Source organism: Carcharhinus amblyrhynchos, chromosome 7 (assembly GCF_965287045.1).
Source record: "Carcharhinus amblyrhynchos chromosome 7, sCarAmb.v2.hapA, whole genome shotgun sequence".
NCBI lineage: Eukaryota > Metazoa > Chordata > Chondrichthyes > Carcharhiniformes > Carcharhinidae > Carcharhinus > Carcharhinus amblyrhynchos.
In genome coordinates this window covers 13,117,700-13,143,617 of record NC_137330.1, presented here as the reverse complement: position 1 = coordinate 13,143,617, position 25,918 = coordinate 13,117,700, and the positions used below count along the sequence as shown (strand labels likewise).

General features: G+C 43.9%; 1 protein-coding gene and 1 non-coding gene across 2 annotated transcripts; one reads left to right on the top strand and one right to left on the bottom strand.

The window, feature by feature from the left end:
• Positions 1–464: 464 nt before the first annotated feature.
• Positions 465–24,674, bottom strand: sdhaf4 (succinate dehydrogenase complex assembly factor 4). The gene is made up of 3 exons (XM_080193237.1): positions 24,610–24,674; positions 6,184–6,333; positions 465–794 (listed from the first exon to the last, which is right to left on the bottom strand). Exons 1-3 carry the CDS (start codon positions 24,653–24,655, stop codon positions 685–687), a joined length of 306 nt encoding a protein of 101 aa, XP_080049363.1. The 5' UTR covers positions 24,656–24,674; the 3' UTR covers positions 465–684.
• A 98-nt stretch (positions 24,675–24,772) lies between these two features.
• Positions 24,773–24,844, top strand: trnam-cau (transfer RNA methionine (anticodon CAU)). The gene has a single exon. It is a non-coding gene; the product is annotated as a tRNA-Met (tRNA).
• The last annotated feature ends 1,074 nt before the right edge of the window (positions 24,845–25,918 follow it).

The window sequence follows — 25,918 nt, the reverse complement described above, 5'->3', positions numbered from 1 at the left end:
TCATATTATTCTTTTTAAAGTTTATTTATTAGTGTCACAAATAGACTTACATTAACACTGCAATGGAGTTACTGTGAAAATCCCCTAGTCACCACACTCTGGCACCTTCTCAGGTACACTGAGGGAGAATTTAGCATTGCCAATGCGCCCTAACCAGCACGTCTTTCGGACTGTGGGAGGAAACCAGAGCATCTGGAAGAAACCCACACAGACGTGGGGAGAACATGTAGATGCCACACAGTGACCCAAGCCAGGAGTTGAACTAGGTCCCTGGCACTGTGAGACAGCAGTGCTAACTATTGTGCCATCAATGATATTAGCATACACATAAATAGTGCCTGCACCCACCCAGCCACATACTGTAAGCGGGGGGGGAGTCACATCTCAAATGTGAACTTAAAGTTATATTTAATTATTTCTACATTGTTCAATTGTCGCAAATAATTCTGAAGGATTTGGAGACACCTGTTTCAATATTATTTATTGATCATAGATTTTCTAAATTGAGAGAAAAAAAATCTTTCGGGGGGGGTAAAATAGCATTGAGAAATCACACCCGTTTGGTATCAGCTCCAAATCCTCATCTGAACACAGCAGCATTGTCATGTCACTGTTAAACTATACAGATCAACCTCAATTTATTTACAAAATGTGCACAACTACGCTTGTATAGAGCAGTAAATTCTAGAAGTCAATACAGCGACCCCTTCTCTCCCAGTCCCCATAGCGGGTAGGTTCAGGACCTCTTGGTCCGTTCCTCTCCTTTGTGACCGGATTGATGTCATCAGGAAACCCTAGAAAACAGAACATGAGTTATATAATTGTCAATTGTGTAACCTGTGGCATATTAGAAACTGGACACTAGAGCTGTGAACTCTCCAGCATCACCGATGCCAATCTTCAACTAATACACTTCACTCCAAGGTGTACTGGTTTACCTTCCCACCTTTTCACTGTTATCTATGGTGTCTTCCCATGGTCCATTTATGGCCCCTTCCTATTTCCCGACAACATGCTGTCCCTTGGCATATCAACTGAAAACATGTTAATTTTCACACGTTATGTCGATGACACCTTCACCAGTATCTCTCCCAACTCCTCCGCTGCCTTTAAATTACCAGGCTGCTTATCTGGCAGCATGAACAGAATTTACCCCCAATTAAATATTGGGAAGACTGAAGCCATTCTAATTGGTCTGTCACAAACTCCACTCCCTTGCTACTGACTCTGTCGCTTTTAACTGTGTAACCACTAAGACTACCTTTTTTGATCTTCTAATGTTACCTGACTCTGTTTCTGTTTCAGGACTGCTGCTGCTGAAACCATAGAATTAGTTGGATAATGAAAAGAAGCCACACTGAGAAGGACAAGCGGCTCAAAGGAGGAGGGGGAGAAAGTCTTTCATCAGAAGGCCATGTTTGCAGAGGGTCTTTAGGGAGTAATTCTCAACCTTTCATCCGTACTTCCAATACCGTTAGGCTTGATTATTCTAATACATTCCTGGCAAGGTTGGTAGCGTTCCTTCAAATAGGGTCCAGATAAAGGCTGGGATAAAGACACTTTACCTGAATGGACGAAGCATTCGGAACAAAGTGAATGAGCTGGTGGCGCAGATCAGCACAAATGGATATGATCTGGTGGCCATTACAGAAACGTGATTGCAGGGTGACAGGGACTGGGAGCTGAATGTCCAGGGGTATCAAGTGTTTAGGAAGGATAGAAGGGAGGAAAAAGGGGGTGGGGTAGCTCTGCTGATTAAGGATAGTATCAGGGCGGTAGTAAGGGAAGATATAGGCTTCAAAGAGCAGAACATGGAATCATTGTGGGTGGAGATAAGGAACAGCAAGGGGAGGAAGACGCTGGTGGGTGTGATCTATAGGCCCCCAAATAATGACTTGGAGGTGGGGCGGGCTATAAACAAGCAAATCAATGATGCATGCAGGAATGGAACGGCGATAATTATGGGGGATTTCAATCTACATATTGATTGGTTGACCCATGTCGGACGCGGTGGGCTTGAGGAAGAGTTCTTGGAATGCTGCCGGGATAGTTTCCTTGAACAGTGTGTGACGGAACCGACGAGGGAACGAGCTATCTTAGATCTGGTGTTATGTAACGAGGCAGGTAGAATTAGGGATCTTGTTGTGGGGGATCCTCTTGGGACGAGCGATCATTGTATGGTTGAGTTTTTGATGCAGATGGAGGATGAGAAAGTAGGGTCCCGGACCTGCGTCCTCTGTTTGATCAGAGGGGAGTACGTTAAGATGAGAGAGAAATTGGCAAATGTAGATTGGGGACGCAGATTGGTCAGTAGGACTGCTGAGGAACATTGGAGGATCTTTAAGGAGATCTTTTTTGGTGCTCAGCAGAAATATATTCTGATGGTAAAGAAGGAACGTAGGAGAAGGGATAATCAGCCGTGGTTATGAAGGGAAATAAAGGAGAGTATTAAATTAAAAGCTGGTGCGTTTAGAGTGGCTAAAAGTAGTGGGCGAGTAGAAGATTGGGAGAGGTTTAAAAATCAACAAAGAATGACTAAGAAGTTGATAAAGAAAGGAAGGATAGACTATGAAGCTAAACTAGCACTAAATATAAAAAAGGACAGTAAGAGTTTTTACAAATATATAAAGAGGAGGAGGCTGGCTAGAGTGAATGTTGGACCCTTAGAGGATGAGAGGGGGGATTTAGTGGTGGGAGATAAGGAAATAGCGGAGGCCTTAAGTAAGTTTTTTGCCTCGGTCTTCACGGAGGAGGACGCGAATAGTTTGCTGGATATTAAAGATAGAAGGACGGTAGGAGTTGAGGGCCTGAATGCGATTACTGTCACTAAAGAGGTAGTGCTTGATCGACTAGCGGGACTGATGGTGGACAAGTCCCCAGGACCGGATGGAATGCACCCCAGGGTTCTGAAGGAAATGGCAGAGGTGATAGTAGACGCCTTAGTGATTATTTACCAAACCGCTGGATTCCGGGGAAGTGCCAGAAGATTGGAAAATTGCTAATGTTACACCGCTGTTTAAAAAAGGTAGCAGGCAAAAGGCAGGGAATTATAGGCCAGTTAGTTTAATGTCTGTTGTTGGAAAAATGCTGGAATCCGTCATCAAAGAAGAAATAGCAAGGCACCTAGAGAAGAATTGTTTGATAGAGCAGACGCAGCACGGATTCGTTAAGGGGAAGTCATGTTTGACAAATTTATTGGAATTCTATGAGGACGTGACTAGCACGGTAGACAGAGGGGAACCGGTGGATGTGGTGTTTCTTGATTTTCAGAAGGCGTTTGATAAGGTGCCGCACAAAAGGTTGCTACAGAAGGTTAGGGGGCATGGAGTTGGGGGTAAGGTGTTAGCGTGGATAGAGGATTGGTTGTCTAATAAGAGGCAGAGAGTTGGTATCAATGGGTGCTATTCTGATTGGCGGCTGGTGACTAGTGGAGTGCCGCAGGGATCGGTGCTGGGGCCTCAGCTATTTACCATTTATACAGATGATCTGGAGGAGGGGGCTGAGTGTAGGGTGTCGAAATTTGCTGATGACACAAAGATGAGTGGAAAAGCAAATTGTGCAGAGGGTGTGGAAAGTCTGCAGAGGGATCTAGATAGGCTGAGCGAATGGGCGAGGACCTGGCAGATGGCGTATAATGTTAGCAAGTGTGAGGTTATCCACTTTGGCAGAAATATTAGTAGGAGGGATTATTATTTAAAGGGCGAAAAGCTGCAGCATGCTATGGTGCAGAGGGACCTGGGGGTCCTTGTGCATGAGTCGCAAAAACCCAGTCTGCAGGTGCAGCAGGTGATCAAGAAGGCGAATGGGATGCTGGCCTTTATAGCGAGGGGAATAGAATATAAAAGCAGGGAGGTCTTGCTGCGACTGTACAGGGCACTGGTGAGGCCGCAGCTGGAGTACTGTGTGCAGTTTTGGTCGCCGCACTTGCGCAAGGATATATTGGCCTTGGAGGGAGTGCAGAGGAGGTTCACTAGGCTGATACCGGAGATGAGGGGGTTGGACTATGAAGAGAGACTAAATAGACTGGGTCTGTACTTGTTGGAGTTTAGAAGGATGAGGGGGGATCTTATTGAGACGTATAAGATAATGAAGGGGATGGATAGGGTAGAGGTAGAGAGATCCTTCCCGCTCAGAAAGGACAGTAGAACTAGAGGGCACAGCCTCAAGATAAGGGGGGGGGGGTGCAGTAGAGTTGAGGAGGAACTTCTTCACTCAAAGGGTGGTGAATCTCTGGAATTCTCTGCCCGTTGATGTGGTGGAGGCTACCTCGCTAAATATATTTAAGTCACGGGTAAATAGGTTTTTGGTAGGCAAGGGAATTAAGGGTTATGGGGAGAAAGCGGGAAAGTGGAACTGATCCACTTCAGATCAGCCATGATCTTACTGAATGGCGGGGCAGGCTCGAAGGGCTAGATGGCCTACTCCTGCTCCGACTTCTTATGTTCTTATGTCTCCCACACTCCACTCTTTGTAAACTTGATCTTATTCAAAGCCTTGTGACCCATGTCCTAACATGCAACAAATCCAGTTCACCCATGCTCACTGACCTACACGAGCTCCCTATCAATTGCCTCCCTGGCCTCACTCCCCATGTCTCAAACCTCCTTCAGCCTTCAGATATAACCACACTCCTCTAATTCTAGCTTCCTGACCATCCCTGATTTTAATCGCTCCAGTCACAGCTACAGCACAGAAAGATCAACTTAATATAAGGTAGGTCCATTCAAAAGTCTGATGGCAGCAGGAAAGATGCTATTAGGCAAGGTGCTATTCGAAATGTAAGTTGTTGTTCTCTCATGCTGCAGTCATGCAATACAGGTTTTTAGTTATTCGCAGGACATGGGCATTGCTGGCTAGGCTAGCATTTATTATCCATCCCTAGGTGCCCTTGAGAAGTTGGTGGTGCGCTGTCTTCTTGAATCATTGCAGTCCACGTATTGTGGGTTGACCCACAATGTCGATAGGGAGGGATTTTGACCCAGCGAGATATTTCCAAGTCAGGAAGGTGAGTGGCTTGCAGGGGAACTGGCAGGTGGGGGTGTTCCCATGTACCTGCTACCCTTGTCCTTCTAGATGGAGTTGGTCGTGGGTTTGAAAGGTGCTGTCTAAGGATCTTTGGTGAATTGAATTTGGTGAAACAGTACTTCAACAGGAAGACTGACAGTGCACACAAAAGGTTTGAGAGCTTATTCCTTTAACAATCAGTGCCACCTTGGGTTGATACAGATATCTGCCAAAGTGTCCATAGCACCCAGGTATGCCAACTAGTTGGTATTCTGACCAAGCATACTAATTATTTGTTAATTCAAGTCATTAAATATGAAAAGCAGAATCTAAAGAATAAATCACCTGCAGAAAATAAATAGTATTAATGCTTAAAAACAATCATAGAATCCCTACAGTGCAGAAGGCCCATTTGGCCCATTGAGCTTGTATCGACAACAATGCCACCCAGACCCTATCCCCGCAACCCCATGTTTACCCTGCTAGTTCCTCTGACACAATTTAGCATGGCCAATTTACCTAACCTGCATATCTTTGGATTGTGGGAGGAAACCGAAGCACCCACAGGAAACCCACGCAGACATGGGGAGAATGTGTAAATTTTGCCAAATTCCTAGTGAACAATCTGATAGTTATTTTATCATGTTACTACAAAATTAAACTACTGCACTGAAATCAGACAACAGAACTCCCAAAAAGAATGGCCAACTTCCAGGTTTTGTTAGGTTTAAATGCCCAGTTTTTTTTCAAACCCATTTACTTAAATGTGGTTCTTCAATGAATAGTCATGAAGAAAATATTAAATCATTTACAGAGCTTCCACAATCCATTGCAATGAGCAGTACAATGAACCAAAGCATGAATGTGCACTGACAGAGTGGCAGCTTATGAGTTCAGTGTTGAGCTCCAACAGCCTCTGTGGTGTTGCAGGTCAGAGAGGAGAGAAAAATCAAAGGACAACTGCTTTCGTACACTTGCAGGCAGATGAGTCAGAGCAGCATTCCCACTTACTGATTCCTCAGCACCAGCCAGCAATAACACAGGGAGTTTGCTCTCAGATTTAAATAAAAAGGAAGCAGCTGCTGGCAAACAACTTGCCTCTTTCTCAAGATTCTAATTTCATTATGTAAACTCCTGCATTAAATGCAACTGCCCCACCCCGAAACAAAGAGCACTCACTTTCCAAGGGATCTTTTTCCGCAGGCTCTTGCTGTGGACGATCCAAGTAGCCGACAGGGGTTTCAGGCTTTCTCAACGATTCCTTTTTGAGCTGCTCTGGGCTCTCCGTTTTAGAACTAGCTGATCTCCAGGAGTTCCACAGTACAAAACCTATGCATGGTACGTGTGCAATCAAGATGAAAAAAATCATTTAATTTCTCTGTAAGTATATATAAGAGTGCTTTAGCTTGGGGAGTGAAAGGAAACAAGTCTGACTTTGCTGCAAAGTCATTAGCAAAACAGAGCTGAAATACACTCATTGCAAAAACTGAAAATCAATCTTAACAGTACACTGAATTCTAAATAGTATTGCCAACTAATGTGCCAGTGAATCTGTCATTTTACTTTAATTTAAAGCACTTTGATAACCAGTTATATTTATCCAGCACCCTAATGTAACAAATTGCCACTCCACTTAGAGCACTAATAAAACAAAGGATCATACTGCATCACAAAGGAGATATTAGGACAGCTGACCAGGGAAGTGGGGTGGTGCAGGGCGGAAATTTCATGATAAAATACCTATCGGATTGTTTACTAAGATTTTGGCAAGAATTTGCACATTCTCCTCATGTCCACATGGGTGTAGGGAGCCTGGTAGCTGAAGGCACAACTACCAATGGTGGAATGATGAGAATCAGGAATGCTCAAGACAGACGAATTGGAGAAGTGCAGAGATCTCGCAGGGCTGTCGGGCAGGAGGAAATTACAGAGATAGAGAGAGGTGAAGCCAAAGATGGATGAGTTAAGACATAGGCAGCCAAGTTTTGAATGACCTCAAGTTTACGGAGGGTAGAATGTGGAAGACCAGTCTTATTAGGGCAGTCTTATTAAGTCCTGAACTCGTGAGTTCATCAAACTTGCCATGCAAATCTATGCTCTGATTAAGCATCAAGTCCTACCTCTGAGAATGGGAGGTGGGAAATGAATATCAATCGCTTCTTGGTCTTTTGGCTAAGATTGAGTGTCAGATCAAGCCCATTACCTTTTTTTTCCATGTCAGTTTTAATATCGTCTGTCTCTCTTGTGGGGATATGAATCCAAATTGAATAGTTTTTTGCAGCAAACAAGAAGATGGATTAAGGGTTTGCCTGTCCACTCTGCGTACTGGCATTTTAACTTTAAGAATGGAGTAATATATTATTTTAAATGACCCACCCCAAGATTAACAGCCACCAGGAAGCTGGAAGAAGCAAAATGACACAGATTTTAAAATACCTTAGGCTAGTTCAAGGAAAGAAACTGTTCAGGTAAATCCCTCCCACAACCCCCAAAGGTAGAGTAGTGTCCAGCACCACAGTGCTTAGACCTAGAACATTTCAATGCTGTGACCAGTTTTCAAAGAAATAAAGGGCAATGGAAGAGGCCATTCAGCTCATTGTGCCTCTGCAATCTAATTCACCCCACTCCAATACACTTTCCCCATAGATCTCACATTTATCTTTATCAAGTATTTATCCAATTTCCTTTTGAAAGTCATTATTGAACCTACTTCCACCACCCTTTCAGTCACTGCACTCTTGGGTATAACAACTCACTGCTTTAAAAACAACTCTCATCACCTCTCTGCTTCTTTTGCTAATTTTCTAAAACCTCTGTCCTCTGATTATTGACCTCCTACCAATGGAAACAGCTTCTCCCACTCTATCAAAACCCTTAGAATTTTGAACACCTCTATTAAATCTCTCCAAAGTTATCTTCTCTTCACATGAACTCCCATTCTTGATCCTAACCTAGAAAATCTTCTCTCCGAGACCCTGAGATCTTTCCTAAAGTGTTGTGTCCAGCATTATAAGAACATAAGAACATAAGAACATAAGAAATAGGAGCAGGAGTAGGCCATCTGGCCCTTCGAGCCTGCCCCGCCATTCAATAAGATCATGGCTGATCTGTCGTGGCTCAGTTCCACTTTCCCGCCCTCTCCCCATAACCCTTAATCCCCTCTCTTATCAAAAACCCATCAACCCGCTTCTTAAAAATATTTAGCGAGGCAGCCTCCACCACTTCAACGGGCAGAGAATTCCAGAGATTCACCACCCTTTGAGTGAAGAAGTTCCTCCTCAACTCCGTTCTGAACTGCCCCCCCTTTATCTTGAGGCTGTGCCCCCTAGTCCTACTGTCTTTTTTGAGCGGGAAGAGTCTTTCCACCTCTATCCTATCCATCCCATTCATCATCTTATACGTCTCAATGAGATCTCCCCTCATTCTTCTAAACTCTAACGAGTACAAGCCTAGTTTATTCAGCCTCTCCTCATAGCTCAACCCCCTCAACTCCGGTATCAGCCTAGTAAACCTCCTCTGCACTCCCTCCAAGGCCAAAATATCCTTGCGCAGGTGCGGCGCCCAAAACTGCACACAGTACTCCAGCTGCGGCCTCACCAATGCCCTATACAGCTGCAGCAAGACCTCCCTACTTTTATATTCAATCCCCCTCGCGATGAAGGCCAGCATCCCATTCGCCTTCCTGACCACCTGCTGCACCTGCAGGCTGGGTTTTTGCGACTCATGCACAAGGACCCCGAGGTCCCTCTGCACCGTCGCCTGCTGCAGTTTTTCGCCACGTAAGTAATAGTCCTTCCTACCATTCTTCCTACCAAAGTGGACCACCTCACACTTGCCAACATTAAATTCCATTTGCCATTTCCTGGCCCATTCGCCCAGCCTATCTAGATCCTTCTGCAGACTCTCCACACCCTCCGCACAATTTGCCTTTCCCCCAATCTTGGTGTCATCAGCAAATTTCGACACCCTACACTCGGTTCCCTCCTCCAGATCATCTATATAAATGGTAAATAGCTGAGGCCCCAGCACCGACCCCTGGGGCACTCCACTAGTCACCAACCGCCAATCCGAATAGCACCCATTGACCCCCACTCTCTGCCTCCTATTTGACAACCAATCCTCTATCCACGCTAACACCCTACCCCCAACTCCATGTCCTCTGACCTTCTGCAGTAACCTCTTGTGAGGTACCTTATCAAACGCCTTCTGAAAATCCAGAAAGACCACATCCACCGGCTCTCCTCTATCCACCGCCCTAGACACATCCTCATAGAACTCCAGTAAATTTGTCAGACACGACTTCCCTTTAATGAAACCGTGTTGCGTCTGCTCTATCAAGCAATTCCCTTCAAGATGCCTCGCAATTTCCTCCTTAATGACGGATTCTAACATTTTACCTACCACAGACGTTAAACTAACCGGCCTGTAATTCCCCGCCTTTTGCCTGGCACCCTTCTTAAACAACGGCGTAACATTAGCCGTTTTCCAATCCTCCGGCACTTCCCCGGAATCCAGCGACGTCTGGAAAATAACCACCAAGGCATCCACTATCACCTCCGCCATTTCTTTCAGAACCCTCGGATGCATTCCATCCGGTCCTGGGGACTTGTCCACAATCAGCCCCTCCAGTCTGTCGCGCACCACCTCTCTAGTAACAGTAATGTCATTAAGACCCTCCAGTCCTACCACCTTTCCATCGCTAACACCCGGCAAATTATTCACGTCCTCCTCCGTGAAGACCGAAACAAAAAAGTTATTCAAGACCTTAGCCATATCCCCATCCCCTACCACTAGGTCCCCTTTCTCATCCTCTAAAGGACCAACGTTCACCCTAGCCAGCCTCTTCCTTTTTATATATTTATAAAAACTCTTGCTATCCTTTTTTATATTAAGTGCTAGCCCAGCTTCATAGCTTCTTCTACCCTCCTTTATCAACTTCTTTGTCAATCTTTGTTGACATTTAAACCTTTCCCAATCCTCTTCTCGCCCACTGCTCTTAGCTACTCTAAATTCCTCCGCTTTTAATTTAACACTTTCCTTCACCTCCTTCGTTATCCACGGCTTATTACCTCTCTTCCTACTGTCCTTTTTGACCATCGGAATAAATTTCTGCTGAGCACCAAGAAAGATCTCCTTAAAGATCCTCCACTGCTCCTCAGCAGACCTACCTTCCAACGCACTCCCCCAGTCCACATTCGCCAATTCTTCTCTCATCCTACCATACTCCCCTCTATTCAAACAAAGGACACGTGTCCGGGAACCCACTTTCTCCTCCTCCATCTGCAACAGAAACTCCACCATACAATGATCACTCTCTCCAAGAGGATCCTTCACCTCAAGGTCCCTAATTCTACCCGCCTCATTACATAGCACCAGATCCAAGATAGCTCGCTCCCTCGTCGGCTCCAACACACACTGTTCCAGGAAACTATCCCGGCAGCATTCCAAGAACTCCTCCTCGAGCCCACCTCGTCCAACATGGGTCGACCAATCAATATGCAGATTGAAATCCCCCATAACTACTGCCGTCCCATTCCTGCACGCCGCACTTATTTGCGCGTTAACAGCCCGCCCCACCTCCAGATCATTATTCGGGGGCCTATAGACGACACCCACCAGCGTCTTCCTCCCTTTGCTGTTCCTAATCTCCACCCACAACGATTCCACTTTCTGCTCTTTGGCTCCGATATCATCCCTTGCTACCACCTTGATGCTGTCCTTAATCAGCAGAGCTACGCCACCCCCTCTTTCCTCCTGCCTATCCTTCCTAAACACTTGATAGCCCTGTACATTCATCTCCCAGTCCCTGTCACCTTGCAGCCACGTCTCTGTAATGGCCACCAGATCGTATCCATTTGTGTCGATCTGCGCCACCAGCTCATCCACTTTATTCCGAATGCTTCGTGCATTCAGATAAAGCGCTTTCATCCCAGCCTTCTTCTGGACCCTATTTGCCGTAACGCCACCACTTGGGACATCCTCAGCCTCTTCCCTTACCTGTACCCTATCCTTAACTGTAGACCTCCTAACATCACCTACCCTCGCACCCTCCCCCCCCCTAATTAGTTTAAAGCCCTGTCTACAGTTCTCTTTACTCGATTCGCCAGCACTCTGGTCCCAGCACGATTCAGACCAACCCCATCCCGTCCGAACAAGTCCCACCTACCCCAATACTGGTGCCAATGCCCCATAAATTCGATCCCATTCCTCCCACACCAATCCCTGAGCCACCCATTCACTTCCTTTATCCTGTCAACCCTACGCCCGTCTGCACTCGGTTCAGGCAGTAGCCCAGAGAAGACCACCTTGTCGGTTCTACTTTTTAATTCCATTCCCAGCTTCTCATACTCCCTCCCCAGATCCTCAGTCCGCACTTTGCCTACGTCGCTGGCACCCACATGTACCACCACAACTGGGTTCTCACCCTCCCACTCCAGATTCCTCTGCAGCCCAGCTGCGACATCCTGTACCCGAGCACCAGGCAGACAACACACCCTTCTGTGCACTTTGTCATTGTGACAAAGGACAGTGTCAATACCCTTCACCCCACTATCTCCAATCACTACTACGTTCCTTTTCCCCTTCTCTTTGCCTATGTCCTGCTGCATCACTGTACCGTGTGCAGTTTGCTCACCAACCTCACCTGCCTCGTCCTCTTCCAGACTGGAAGCAAGAACCTCAAACCTGTTATGCAGATTAAGAGGCTGAGGCCTCCGCTCCTCACCCCCCTTCCTCCTCCCAGCAGCCCCCTTTTGTTCCTGACCCTTAGATTTAGACAGTCTAGGGGGGGTGGATGTCACTTGCACCCCATTGACAATGACACCCTCTCTCCCCCTGATGAGCCTCAGTGTCTGTAGCTCAGAGGCCAGCTCATCCACCTTGAGCTGGAGCTCCTCCAGCAACCTGCACTTACTGCAGACATGGCCACTGGGAAGGACCCTGGGGTCCACCAGTTCCCACATCATACAGGAACCGCACATCACATGCCCCTCCATTATTCAATATAATTTGTTGTGGGAAAAAATATTTTCCTTGTTTTTGCTGTAGTAGTTTTGAAAAAAAAAAAAATTTTTTTTTTTTTCCTTGTTCTTTCCACCTGGCCTTTTTACCTTCAAGCCCTTTTTGATATTAAACCCTAATAGCTCACTCTGCTTCCCTCTCACTCCGCTGCCCGCTCCGACGCTGCCCGCTATCTACACCAGGCCTCCTTTTAAACTTGGCGCTGATTTAAAGCTGATGGGCCACAACTGCCTGATAATCACTCCCTCACAATTCTTAAAGCAGTAAATACAATAAGTAAATGCTTTAAACAGTTCTACAAAGAACAAAGTGCTTTAAACTTATTTTAAACAGGTTTTTAACAGGTAAAGTCTTAGCTTTCTCTCTGATGCTCCTTCCTCGTCTGCTCCAGCAAACAATGTAAGGCTTCACCGTGTGGACACTTGATAATTAAAGCTGATGGGCCACAACTGCCTGATAATCACTCCCTCACAATTCTTAAAGCAGTAAATACAATAAGTAAATGCTTTAAACAGTTCTACAAAGAACAAAGTGCTTTAAACTTATTTTAAACAGGTTTTTAACAGGTAAAGTCTTAGCTTTCTCTCTGATGCTCCTTCCTCGTCTGCTCCAGCAAACAATGTAAGGCTTCACCGTGTGGACACTTGATAATTAAAGCTGATGGGCCACAACTGCCTGATAATCACTCCCTCACAATTCTTAAAGCAGTAAATACAATAAGTAAATGCTTTAAACAGTTCTACAAAGAACAAAGTGCTTTAAACTTATTTTAAACAGGTTTTTAACAGGTAAAGTCTTAGCTTTCTCTCTGATGCTCCTTCCTCGTCTGCTCCAGCAAACAATGTAAGGCTTCACCGTGTGGACACTTGATAATTAAAGCTGATGGGCCACAACTGCCTGATAATCACTCCCTCACAATTCTTAAAGCAGTAAATACAATAAGTAAATGCTTTAAACAGTTCTACAAAGAACAAAGTGCTTTAAACTTATTTTAAACAGGTTTTTAACAGGTAAAGTCTTAGCTTTCTCTCTGATGCTCCTTCCTCGTCTGCTCCAGCAAACAATGTAAGGCTTCACCGTGTGGACACTTGATAATTAAAGCTGATGGGCCACAACTGCCTGATAATCACTCCCTCACAATTCTTAAAGCAGTAAATACAATAAGTAAATGCTTTAAACAGTTCTACAAAGAACAAAGTGCTTTAAACTTATTTTAAACAGGTTTTTAACAGGTAAAGTCTTAGCTTTCTCTCTGATGCTCCTTCCTCGTCTGCTCCAGCAAACAATGTAAGGCTTCACCGTGTGGACACTTGATAATTAAAGCTGATGGGCCACAACTGCCTGATAATCACTCCCTCACAATTCTTAAAGCAGTAAATACAATAAGTAAATGCTTTAAACAGTTCTACAAAGAACAAAGTGCTTTAAACTTATTTTAAACAGGTTTTTAACAGGTAAAGTCTTAGCTTTCTCTCTGATGCTCCTTCCTCGTCTGCTCCAGCAAACAATGTAAGGCTTCACCGTGTGGACACTTGATAATTAAAGCTGATGGGCCACAACTGCCTGATAATCACTCCCTCACAATTCTTAAAGCAGTAAATACAATAAGTAAATGCTTTAAACAGTTCTACAAAGAACAAAGTGCTTTAAACTTATTTTAAACAGGTTTTTAACAGGTAAAGTCTTAGCTTTCTCTCTGATGCTCCTTCCTCGTCTGCTCCAGCAAACAATGTAAGGCTTCACCGTGTGGACACTTGATAATTAAAGCTGATGGGCCACAACTGCCTGATAATCACTCCCTCACAATTCTTAAAGCAGTAAATACAATAAGTAAATGCTTTAAACAGTTCTACAAAGAACAAAGTGCTTTAAACTTATTTTAAACAGGTTTTTAACAGGTAAAGTCTTAGCTTTCTCTCTGATGCTCCTTCCTCGTCTGCTCCAGCAAACAATGTAAGGCTTCACCGTGTGGACACTTGATAATTAAAGCTGATGGGCCACAACTGCCTGATAATCACTCCCTCACAATTCTTAAAGCAGTAAATACAATAAGTAAATGCTTTAAACAGTTCTACAAAGAACAAAGTGCTTTAAACTTATTTTAAACAGGTTTTTAACAGGTAAAGTCTTAGCTTTCTCTCTGATGCTCCTTCCTCGTCTGCTCCAGCAAACAATGTAAGGCTTCACCGTGTGGACACTTGATAATTAAAGCTGATGGGCCACAACTGCCTGATAATCACTCCCTCACAATTCTTAAAGCAGTAAATACAATAAGTAAATGCTTTAAACAGTTCTACAAAGAACAAAGTGCTTTAAACTTATTTTAAACAGGTTTTTAACAGGTAAAGTCTTAGCTTTCTCTCTGATGCTCCTTCCTCGTCTGCTCCAGCAAACAATGTGTTATAAATGATATTCTAATAGAACCCTAACAAGGGATTAATCATTACAGTTTAGTTTATCTTTGTTTTCATGTTCTGTGCTTCTGTGACTAAGACCAAGATCCTGTGTGCTTATAACAGTCAGAAACTAGTTCCGTCACTATCTAAAATTTGTGTATGTGAAACCCCCATCTCTGTTCCTGCACTCCCTTTAAAACTGTACCAGAGTTGAGATAGCCTTTCCTCATTCTTCCTGCCAAAGTTCACAGTTCTCTGCATTAAATTTCTTCTGCCATGTGTGTTCTTATTTCACCAATCCATGTCTGTCTGAAAAGTTCCAATCTCCGTCATTGTTTACGGCACTCCTGAGTTTTCTGTTATCTACAGACATTGAAATGATGCCCAATATACCAAGGCTAGGTTACTGATACACACCAAAAAGATAACTGGCTAAAATACTGAACCTCTGGGAGACACCACGTTATATCTTTTTACATTCTGAAAGATAATTGTGTAATGTTAGTCTATGCTGTCTCTTTGTTGATTTTGTATCCATGCTGCCATTTTCCCTCTAATTTTCACTTGGTCAAATATCTTTTGAAAATCCACACGGACAATGTCAATCAACTATTACTCACCGAGTATGTAAGCAGCATTAAAGCAGATCATATTGAGTCATATTAAGTAACCATACAGAGAATGTCATAAAGTCAGAGGTTTACAGCATGGAAACAGGCCCCTTGGCCCAAATTGGTCATGCCATCCTTTTCTTTTTAAAACCTCTAAGCCAGTCCTAATTGCTCGCATTTGGCCCATTTCCCTCTATACCCATCTTACCAATGTAACTGTCTAAATGCTTTTTAAAAGACAAAATTGTACTCGCCTCTACTACTACCTCTGCAGCTTGTTCCAGACACTACCCTCTGTGAAAAAATTACCCTCTGGACACTTTTGTATCTCTCCCTCTCACCATAAACCTATGAACTCTAATTTTAGATTCCACTATCTTTGGGAAAAGATATTGACTATCTACCCTGTCTATGCCCCTCATTATTTTACAGACCTCTATAAGGTCACCCCTCTGCCTTCTACGCTCCAGAGAAAAAAGTCCCAGTCTATCCAGCCTCTCCTTATAACTCAAACCAACAAGTCCCGGTTGCATCCTAGCAAATCTTTTCTGCATTCTTTCTAGTTTAATAATATGCTTTTTATAATAGGGTGACTAGAATTGCACACAGTATTTCAAGCATGACCTCACCAATATCTTGTGCAACTTCAACAAGACATCCCAACTCCTGTATTCAATGTTCTGACCAATGAAACCAAGCATGCCAAATGTCTTTTTCACCCATCTGTCCACCTGTGACTCCACTTTCAAGGAGTTATGGACATGTACCCCTAGATCTCTTTGTTCTGTAATTCTCCCCAACGCCATACCATTGAGTAAGTCCTGTTCTGGTTCAATCTACCAAAATGCATTTGTCTAAATTAAACTCCATCTGTCATTCGTCAGCCCACTGGCCCAATTGATCAAGATCCTGTAGCAATTGGAGATAACTTTCTTCACTGTCCACTGTGCCACCAATTTTGGTGTCATCTGCAAACTTACTAACCATGCCTCCTATATTCTCATTTAAATTATTAACATAAATGACAAATAACAGTGGACCCGGCACTGATCCCTGAGGCACACTGCTGGTCACAGGCCTCCCGTTTGAAAAACAACCCGCTACAATCACCCTCCGGCTTTTGTCAAGAAGCTAATTTTGTATCCATTTAGCTACTTCACCCTGGATCCCGTGTGATTTAACCTTATGCAACAACCTACCATGAGGTACCTTGTCAAAGGCCTTGCTAAAGTCCACGCAGACAACATCAACTGCATTGCCCTCATCTACCTTCTTGGTTACCCTTTCAAAAAAACTCAATCAAATTTGTGAGACTTAATTTTCCACTCACAAAGCCGTGCTAACTGTCCCTAATCAGTCCTTGCATCTCTAAATGCCTGTAGATCCTGTCTCTCAAAATACCTTCCAACAACAGGGACCTGGGTTCGATTCCCGGCTTGGTCACTGTCTGTGTGGAGTTTGCACATTCTCCTCTTGTCTGCGTGGGTTTTCTCCAGGTGCTCTAGTTTCCTCCCACACTCCAAAGATGTGCAGGTTAGGTTGACTGGCTGTGCTAAAATTGCCCCTTAGTGTCCTGAGATGCATAGATGAGAGGGATTAGCAGGTAAATATGTAGAGATATAGAGTGAGGGCCTGGATGGGATTGTGGTCGGTGAAGACTCGATAGGCCAAATGATCACTTTCTGCACTGTAAAATCTATGATTCTATGAACTTAGCCATCACAGGTGTGAAGCTCACTGGTCTGTAGTTCCCAGGCTTTTTCCTGCAGCCCTTCTTAAACAAAGGCACAACATTTGCCACTCTCCAATCTTCAGACACCTCACCCGTGACTATCGATGATTCAAATATCTCTGCCAGGGGACCCACAATTTCCTCCCCTAGCCTCCCACAATGTCCTAGGATACACTTCTTCAGGTCTGGGGGATTTATCTACCTTATCTACAACAATATAGCTTGTTACTGGGTGGGCAAGCTGGTTTAGTGAGGCAGTGTGTTGTTAGTGTTTCAGTTATTAAATGTATCATCCACACCTGACATTTTGAACATGAACTGTATGACTTTAAATATTTGCTGAGGTTTACCTAGCTAGAAATGAGGCTTCAGTCTCTTATATAAATTATATTCCCTCTACTTTTATCTTTGGGGGAGGGGGGTTGAATAGAAGGAAATTAAACTGTTAAATGAGAATATTGCATCAATATTTCTACAACAATGCTGAAGTTCAAATTCAGTATGCTGTCTCAATGGAGGCCAAATTCATTGACTGTAACTTACGTCCTTGATATATGAAATGATTCATTATTGAACAAAAATATATCTTTCACACAACTCAAAGCTGTAAACTAACGATTTGATTTATTGCCATATGTATTGGTATACACTAAAAAGTATTGTTTTTTGCATGCTATGCAGACAAAGTATACTGTTCATAGAATACATAAGGGAGAAAGGAAAAAGAGGGTGCAGAATGTAATGTTACTGCCAGGGTGTAGAAAAAGATGAACTTAATACGAGGTAGGACCAGTCAAAAGTCTGATGGCAGCAGGGAAGAAGCTGTTCTTGAGTCAGTAGGTACATGATCCCAGACTTTTGTATCTTTTTTTCAAATGGAAGATGGTGGAAGTAGGGTCCTTAATTACGCTGGCTGCTTTTCTGAGGCAGCAGGAAGTGTAGATGAAGCCTATAGATTGGAGGCTGGTTTGCTTGATGACTGAGCTACGTTCACAGCCCTTTATATTTCTTGCAGTCTTGGTCAGAGTTGCATGGTGGTCACTTAATCATCTCTCTCATTCAGCAAGTTAAAGTTACATGTCTGGAATCATTCTGATTCCAAAGAGGACAGACATACCCTGGTCTGTTGCATGTCATTTAGATTATTCCAAGCCCTATGCTTGGTTTTTTTCCTTCTTAGTACCTGTAATAAATCTTCAGAGGCGGAAGTCCCTTCACCAAAATCCTTTTATTTATAATTCCAATAGCAGTAGTGCTATCAGTCAGCAGTGGTGTGAGACAACTTTAAGTTGGCAGAGGAACTGACACTCCCAGATAAATACAAGGACTCCCTGATTGGCCCATCAATTGATTCCTTAATCAGAGAGGGAATTAATATTCCAGTAGACCAATCTCAATGGCCTGACTGAAGTCATTATGGTGCCATAGCTGAGGTGTGTGAATGCATGTTTTAATACACTGGCACTGTTTGCTGAGACTTCAACACTCTCAGACACTGGGAAAGGTGATTTAAATGGACTATTTTCTAAGCAATAATGAAGTCAGTCGCTGTTGTCTGCCTGCAGTGGAAAATCAACAAAGGTCCTGATGTGAGATAGGTTGCACTCTGGGAGCAGTTGACAATTTGTGTATTAAGACCAAACGGAAAACAGACGGCTTTGCAAGAGCGACTGTAAATGAAAATTATTCTGTCTAGAAATAAACAACCTGCACATGGGATACAATGACTGTAGCAGTATTCAACTTGCAGATGGCATCAAGGAATCATATAGCACAGGAGGTCATTGCATCTGTGCCAATTCTTTGAAAGAGCTATCCAATTAGTTCTCCTCCCCCATGGTTCTGCAAATATTTCCCTTCCAAGTACTACTCAGTGACCTTAAATGTGTCCCTTGGTTGCCAACCATTCTGCCAATTCCTCCTTATTTACTCTCTCAAAACCTACTGTGATTTTAAACACCTCTTTCAAATCTCCCTTTTACCAATCCCTCCTCACACTAGGGGGAGTGTTTCAAACAAGAGGGCATAGGTACAAAATAAAGGAGGCGCATAGAAATTTCTTTTCACAGAGGGTGGTGAATTTCTGAAATTCTCTGTCCCAAAGGGTTGCAGAGGCTGGATTATTAGAAGTGGAGGTGGATAAATATTTGAAAGAATAGGATGCAATGTGGAAAAGGCACAGAAAAGGAGCTGAGACCAGCATAGATCAGCCACGGTCATAGTGAATGGTGGGTAGGCTTGAAGAGCCTAGTGGTCTACTTCTGCTTCTACTCTTTGTGGGCTCTACTTTCAGCTAGATGAGCAGAATACAAACAGAAAACTATGTGCAAATGGTGTGAGGTATGGAATTTAGATAGTAGTTTGAAGAAATTTTGGGTATTACATATAGAGAACGGCCATCATTTTTTTCAAACCATTTGTTCTTGGTACGAGTGGTGCTGATTACTTTTGAAAATTAGCATGTGGTGTGGGACAAGAATTATAAGTTGGCCAGACCAGGTTGAGATGACCTTCATAAGGACAATGGTAACCATGATGTGGAGTTGCCCCTTCATTGAAGGGGTAATGCTCTGAAAGCTCATGCTACCAAATAAACCTGTTGTACTTTAACCTAGTGTTATGAGACTACTTACTATTCTTAAGGACATTAGTGAACTAGTTCGGTTCAAAAGATTCCAGTCAGTTTCTGTGTTAACTCAGAATTGCCAGTCATGAATTCAATTCCACAACTGGACATGGTCAATCCGAAATCTCAATCACTTGAATTGAAAGTCTAGAACCAGAACCCTGAATCTACCATATCCTATAACATCCAGTGGCCTATTTTGAACTTTGTTTTTGGCAAAGACACAAAGAAAACTCTGTTCCTCTTTATAGAGCAACATGGGTTCTCCCCTCTGCCTGGACAGGTCTTTAGTTTAACTTTTTCACCCGTAGAAACAAAAGGAGAAAGTTTTTAAGTGAGCGTTGATCATGCTCCAAGCAAAACAGGAATCTGAAGAACAAATAATACTAATATTTTACAGTTCACTGGCAAGTGATATATAATTTCAGTCAACCTCAGAAAGCACACAAGTTCATTGGAAAGATGTTCAGAGGTGACTCAAGGCCTAGCATGACTAACATAAGAAATAGAAGCAGGAGTTGGCCATTCAACCCCTCAAGCCTGCTTCAGCAGTCAATAAAATCATGACTGATCTGATGTAGCCTTGACTCCACTTTACTGTCTGTCCCCCTTGACTCCCCTATCAAGCAAAAATCTACTCAGCCCTGAATTTATTCAATGACCCAATTTCCATTTCTCTCTGGGGAAGAGAATTCCAAACACTAATGAACAACTGGGAGAAGAAATTTCTCCTCATCTCCAGATTCTGAAACTGTGGTTCCTGGTTCTAGATTCCTCCCATGTGAGGAAATATTTTAGCCTGTCAAGGTGGTTAGAAATGCAGTCCATATGGATTGAAATAAAAGAAAAGGGATCGATCTCACTAATAGGAATATAGACCACCTAAAAATAAAAGGTCCTGGAGGGAGAAATTTATAAGCAAATGTGCAAAATAAGTGAAGGTCACAGAATAATAATGACAAGAGATTTTAATGACCTCTAAATAAGCTGGCTCAGAGAAACAGCAAAAGGGGTACATGGTAAAGAGGCAAAATTTTAACTATCCCTAAATAAGCTGACAAGAAAAAACAGCAATAGGGGAAGGAGGAATTTATAAGCAAATGTGCAAAACAAGTAACAGTCATCAAATAATAATGATGGGAGATTTTAACTACCTCTAAATAAGCTGGCAAGAAGAGACAGTGACAGGGGTATGCATGGAAAAGAGGTTTTACAGAGGGAAGGGGTCGAGGGTCTGTAAGATCATGAAAGGGTTTGATAGGGTCGACACAGAGAAGATATTTCCACTTAAGGACCCAAACTAGGGTTTATAAAAAATAGAACAGTCACAATGGAATTCAGGAGAAACATTTTCATCCAGAGAAGGTTAGCTGGGGAAATTAGCTAAACCTATGACGAAAAAAGGGATAGATTGATGGGGGCGGGTGGAAGGAGGGTTAGACGCTATTTCCAGGAGGGGTACAGGGTTATATATAAAGTGGGACAATGGAAAACTAATGGCCAACTGTCTGTCTGTCTAAGAATACCGAAGGGTGTGTTGTCTGCCGGGTGCTCGGGTCCAGGATGTCTCATCTGGGCTGCAGAGGAACCTGGAGTGGGAGGGTGAGAATCCAGTCGTTGTGGTTCATATGGGTGCCAACAACATAGGCAAAATAGGAACTAAGGATCTGCAGAGGGAGTATGCAAAGCTGGGAACCAAATTAAAAAGCAGAACCGACAAGGTGGTTATCTCTGGATTACTACCTGAACCACGTGCAAATTGGTGCAGGGTAAACAGGATTAAGGAGATGAATGGGTGGCTCAGGGATTGGTGTGGGAGGAATAGGTTTGAATTTATGGGGCATTGGCACCAGTATTGGGGCAGATGGGACCTGTTCAGATGGGATGGTCTTAGTCTGAATCGTGCTGGGACCAGAGTCCTGGTGAATTGTATAACTAGGACTGTAGATAAGGCTTTAAACTAACTGGTTGGGTGGGGTGGTGGGGAGGTGGGGAAGAGAGGGAGAGAGAAAAATTACAAAATCTAAAGTAAAGGAGAGGGTACGTGTGCAGGAAAATGTTGAGGATGTCCCAATAATAAAAGGAGTAGGGTGCAGGAGAGAGGCTAGTAGCGTTTCTACAAATAAGATCCAGATAAAGGCTGGTATAAAGACACTTTACCTGAATACACAAAGCATTCGGAACAAAGTGAATGAGCTGATGGCGCAAATCAGCACAAATGGACACGATCTAGTGGCCATTACAGAAACGTGGTTGCGAGGTGACAGGGACTGGGAGCTGAATGTCCAGGGGTATCAGGTGTTTAGGAAGGATAGACGGGAGGAAAAAGGAGTTGGGGTAGCTCTGTTAATTAAGGATAATATCAAGGTGGTAATAAGGGAAGATATAGGCTCCAAAGAGCAAAACGTGGAATCGTTGTGGGTGGAGATAAGGAATAGTAAGGGGAGGAAGACACTGGTGGGTGTGGTCTATAGGCCCCCCAAATAAAATAACTTTTGAGATGGGGCGGGCTATAAACAAGCAAATAATTGAGGCATGCAGAAACGGAACGGCGATAGTTATGGGGGATTTTAATCTGCATATTGATTGGATGGCCCAAGTCAGACGCGGCGGGCTTGAGGAAGAGTTCTTGGAATGCTGTCGGGATAGTTTCCTTGAACAGTATGTGACGGAACCTACGAGGGAGTGAGCTACCTTAGATCTGGTGTTGTGTAACGAGGCAGGTAGAATTAGGGATCCTCTTGGGACGAGTGATCATTGTATGGTTGAATTTCTGGTGCAGATAGAGGATGAGAAAGTAGGGTCCCAAACCTGTGTCCTCTCTTTGAACAGAGGGAGTGCAATAGGATGAGAGCAGAATTGGCAAATGTAGATTGGTTGGTGGGACGGCTGAGGAACAGTGAAGGATTTTTAAGAAGATCTTTTTCGGTACTCAGCAGAAATATATTCTGATGGTAAAGAAGGACTGTAGGAGAAGGGATAACCAGCCATGGTTATCGAAGGGAGTAAAGGAGAGTATTAAATTAAAAGCTGATGCTTTCAGAGTGGCTAAAAATAGTGGGCGAGAAGAAGATTGGGAAAGATTTAAAAATCAACAAAGAATGAATAAGAAGTTGATAAAGAAAGGAAGGATAGACTATGAAGCTAAACTAGCACTAAACATAAAAAATGACAGTAAAACTTTTTACAAATATATAAAGAGGAGGAGGCTGGCTAGAGTGAATGTTGGACCCTTGGAGGATGAGAGGGGGGATTTAGCAGTGGGCGATGAGGAAATGGCTGAGGCTTTAAATAAGTTTTTTGCCTCAGTCTTCACGGAGGAGGACACGAATAGTTTGCCAGATATTAAAGATAGAAGGATGGTAGGAGTTGAGGGCCTAAATGCGATTACAATCACTAGAGACGTGGTGCTTGATAGACTAATGGGACTGAAGGTGGACAAGTCCCCAGGACTGGACAGAATGCATCCAGGGTTCTGAAAGAAATGGCAGAGGTGATAGGGGATGGCTTAGTGATTATTTATCAAAATTCACTGGACTCCGGGGAAGTGCCGGAAGATTTGAAAACGGCTAATGTTACGCCGCTGTTTAAAAAAGGTAGCAGACAAAAGGCAGGGAATTATAGACCGGTGAGTTTAACATCTGTAGTTGGAAAAATGCTAGAATCCATCATCAAAGAAGAAATAGCGAGGCACCTGGAAAAGAATGGTTTGATCGAGCAGACGCAGCACAAATTCGTTAAGGGAAAGTCGTGTTTGATGAATTTATTGGATTTCTATGAGAATGTGACTAGTGTGGTAGACAGAGGGGAACCAGTGGATGTGGTGTTTTTAGATTTCCAAAAGGCGTTTGATAAGATGCCTCACAAAAGGCTGCTACAGAAGGTTAGGGTGCAAGGAGTTGGGGATAAGCTGTTAGCGTGGATAGAGGATTGGCTGTTTAATAGAAAGCAGAGAGTTGGTATCAATGGGTGCTATTCTGGTTGGTGGTTGGTGACTAGTGGAGTGCCGCGGGGATCGGTGCTGGGGCCTCAACTATTTACCATTTATATAGATGATCTGGAGGAGGGAGCTGAGTGTAGGGTGACGAAATTTGATGACACAAAGATGATTGGAAAAGCAAATTGCGTGGAGAGTGTGGAAAGTCTGCATAGAGATCTGGATAGGTTGAGCGAGTGGGCGAGGACCTGGCAGATGGAGTATAATGTTAGCAAGTGTGAGGTTATCCACTTTGGCAGAAATAATAGTAGGAGGAATTATTATTTAAAAGGCGAAAAGCTGCAGCATGCTACGCTGCAGAGGGACCTGGGGGTCCTTGTGCACGAGTCGCAAAAACCCAGGTGCAGCAGGTGATCAAGAAGGCAAATGGGATGCTGGCCTTTATAGCGACGGGGATAGAATATAAAAGTAGGGAAGTCTTGCCGCAACTGTACAGGGTACTGGTGAGGCCGCAGCTGGAGTACTGTGTGCAGTTTTGGTCGCCGCACTTGTGCAAGGATATATTGGCCTTGGAGGGAGTGCAGAGGAGGTTCACTGGGCTGATACCAGAGATGAGGGGGTTGGCCTATGAAGAGAGACTGATTAGACTGGGTCTGTACTCGTTGGTGTTTAGAAGGATGGGGGGGGGGGGTGGATCTCATAGAGACGTATAAGATAATGAAGGGGATGGATAGAGTAGAGGTAGAGAGAGATTCTTCCCGATTAGAAAGGATAGCAGGACTAGGGGACACAGCCTCAAGGGGGAGGGGGGTGTGTGGGGAAGGGGGAGGGGGGTGTGTGGGGGAGGGGGGGGGGGTGTGTGGGGGGAGGGGGGGGGGGTGTGTGGGGGAGGGGGGGGGGTGTGTGTGAGGGAGGGGGGGGGTGTGTGGGGGAGGGGGGGGTGGGGGAGTGGTGTGGAGGAGGGGGAGTGGTAGTGGTGGAGGGGGAGTGGTAGTGGTGGGGGGGGGTGGTTGGGGTCGTGGTGGTGGGGAGAGAGAAGGGGGGGATGGTGGTAGTGGTGGGGAATAGGGGGAGGAAAGGGGGGAATGGGGGGGGAGTGGGAGGTGGGACAAGCAGACCTGTGAAAATGCACCCATTTCCCTTGTTATTGCGCACATCTCCAACCGCCGCTCCAGCCCCCCATGTCTATAACCACTCGCGTCCCCCCCCGGTCTCCTTTCTTTCTTTTTCTCCCTCTCCCAGGTGTGTATGTATGTGTGCGTCTTTCTTTTTCTCATACTCACTCTGTCGCCTCCCCACCGCCCAGCCGCGACCTGCCAGCGCCGCCATTTTATTTCTCGCCCCGCCCCCAATCTCGCTGACCACACGCGGCCCGGAACCCAGCGCTGTCAAACCAAGCCGCACATAGACTGAAGAGCGCACGTTACCACGACGGTTTCTGTCAGGAGCAGAGTGGCGCAGCGGAAGCGTGCTGGGCCCATAACCCAGAGGTCGATGGATCGAAACCATCCTCTGCTAACTGCAGATTTTTTTTAAAATTTCAGGTGACTGGAAAAAGGTTAACGTGGCTTCAATTTGTATTTTGCAGTCATCTAAATTAATTTAATTTAAATTAATGTATATAATTACAATAACATTAATTAGTACAAAAATTATTGTTAAAATGATATATATCGTAAACAATAATAAATTAATAAAGTATTATCAATGCAAACACAAAATAAATGTCATCATTGCCCAAATTTAAAATAATTCTACTTAAAATTTTAAATTAATGGTAAAATATGATATATATGGCATGAAATCTATGATAAAACAAAAAAAAGAATATGTATGTGTTGCCTACCCAGAATTACAAAATAATTCCTCTTAAAAGGCATTTAATTAGTTAAAATTATTTATAAAAATCACAGAATTATTACAACACTGAAGGACGTTATCCAGTCTGTCCTGTCTGCACCAGTTCTTCAAATTAACAATGCGCTGAGTGTCGCTCCCCATCTCTTAGTAACCCTGCACAGTCCTCTCTTACAGACAATAATCCAACTCTCTTTTAAAAGCCTCACTTGAATCCGCCTGCACCACATTCTCAGACAGTACATTGCAGATCCTAACCACTCGCTGCTCGAAAAAGCATCCTACGTCCTCATTGCTTTTTCTTGCCACTTACTTGCAATCTGCACTCTCTCTCATCCTCCACCCTTTCATGATGGGCAACAGTTTCTCCCTAACCACTCTGCCCAGACCCCAAGTGATTTTGAATACCTCTAACAAATCCCCTTCTCTTCTCCAAGCAAAACTTTTCCAAAAATAGAACTGAAGTTCTTCAACACTGGAACCATTATTGTGCAAATTTTCTGCACTCTCTCTAATGCCTTCACATCCTTCCTAAAGTGTGGTGCCCAAAACTGGACTCAATACTCTAGCTGAAGTTGAATCAGTGTTTTATACAAGTTCAACATAACTTGCTCAATGTGACTATTAATAAAGCCTATGATACTGGATGCTTTATTAAACATGTTCTCAAGATGTCAATTTCAATGCAGCTATAGACGCAGGTCCCTCTGCTCCTGCACCCACTTTAGAAATGTA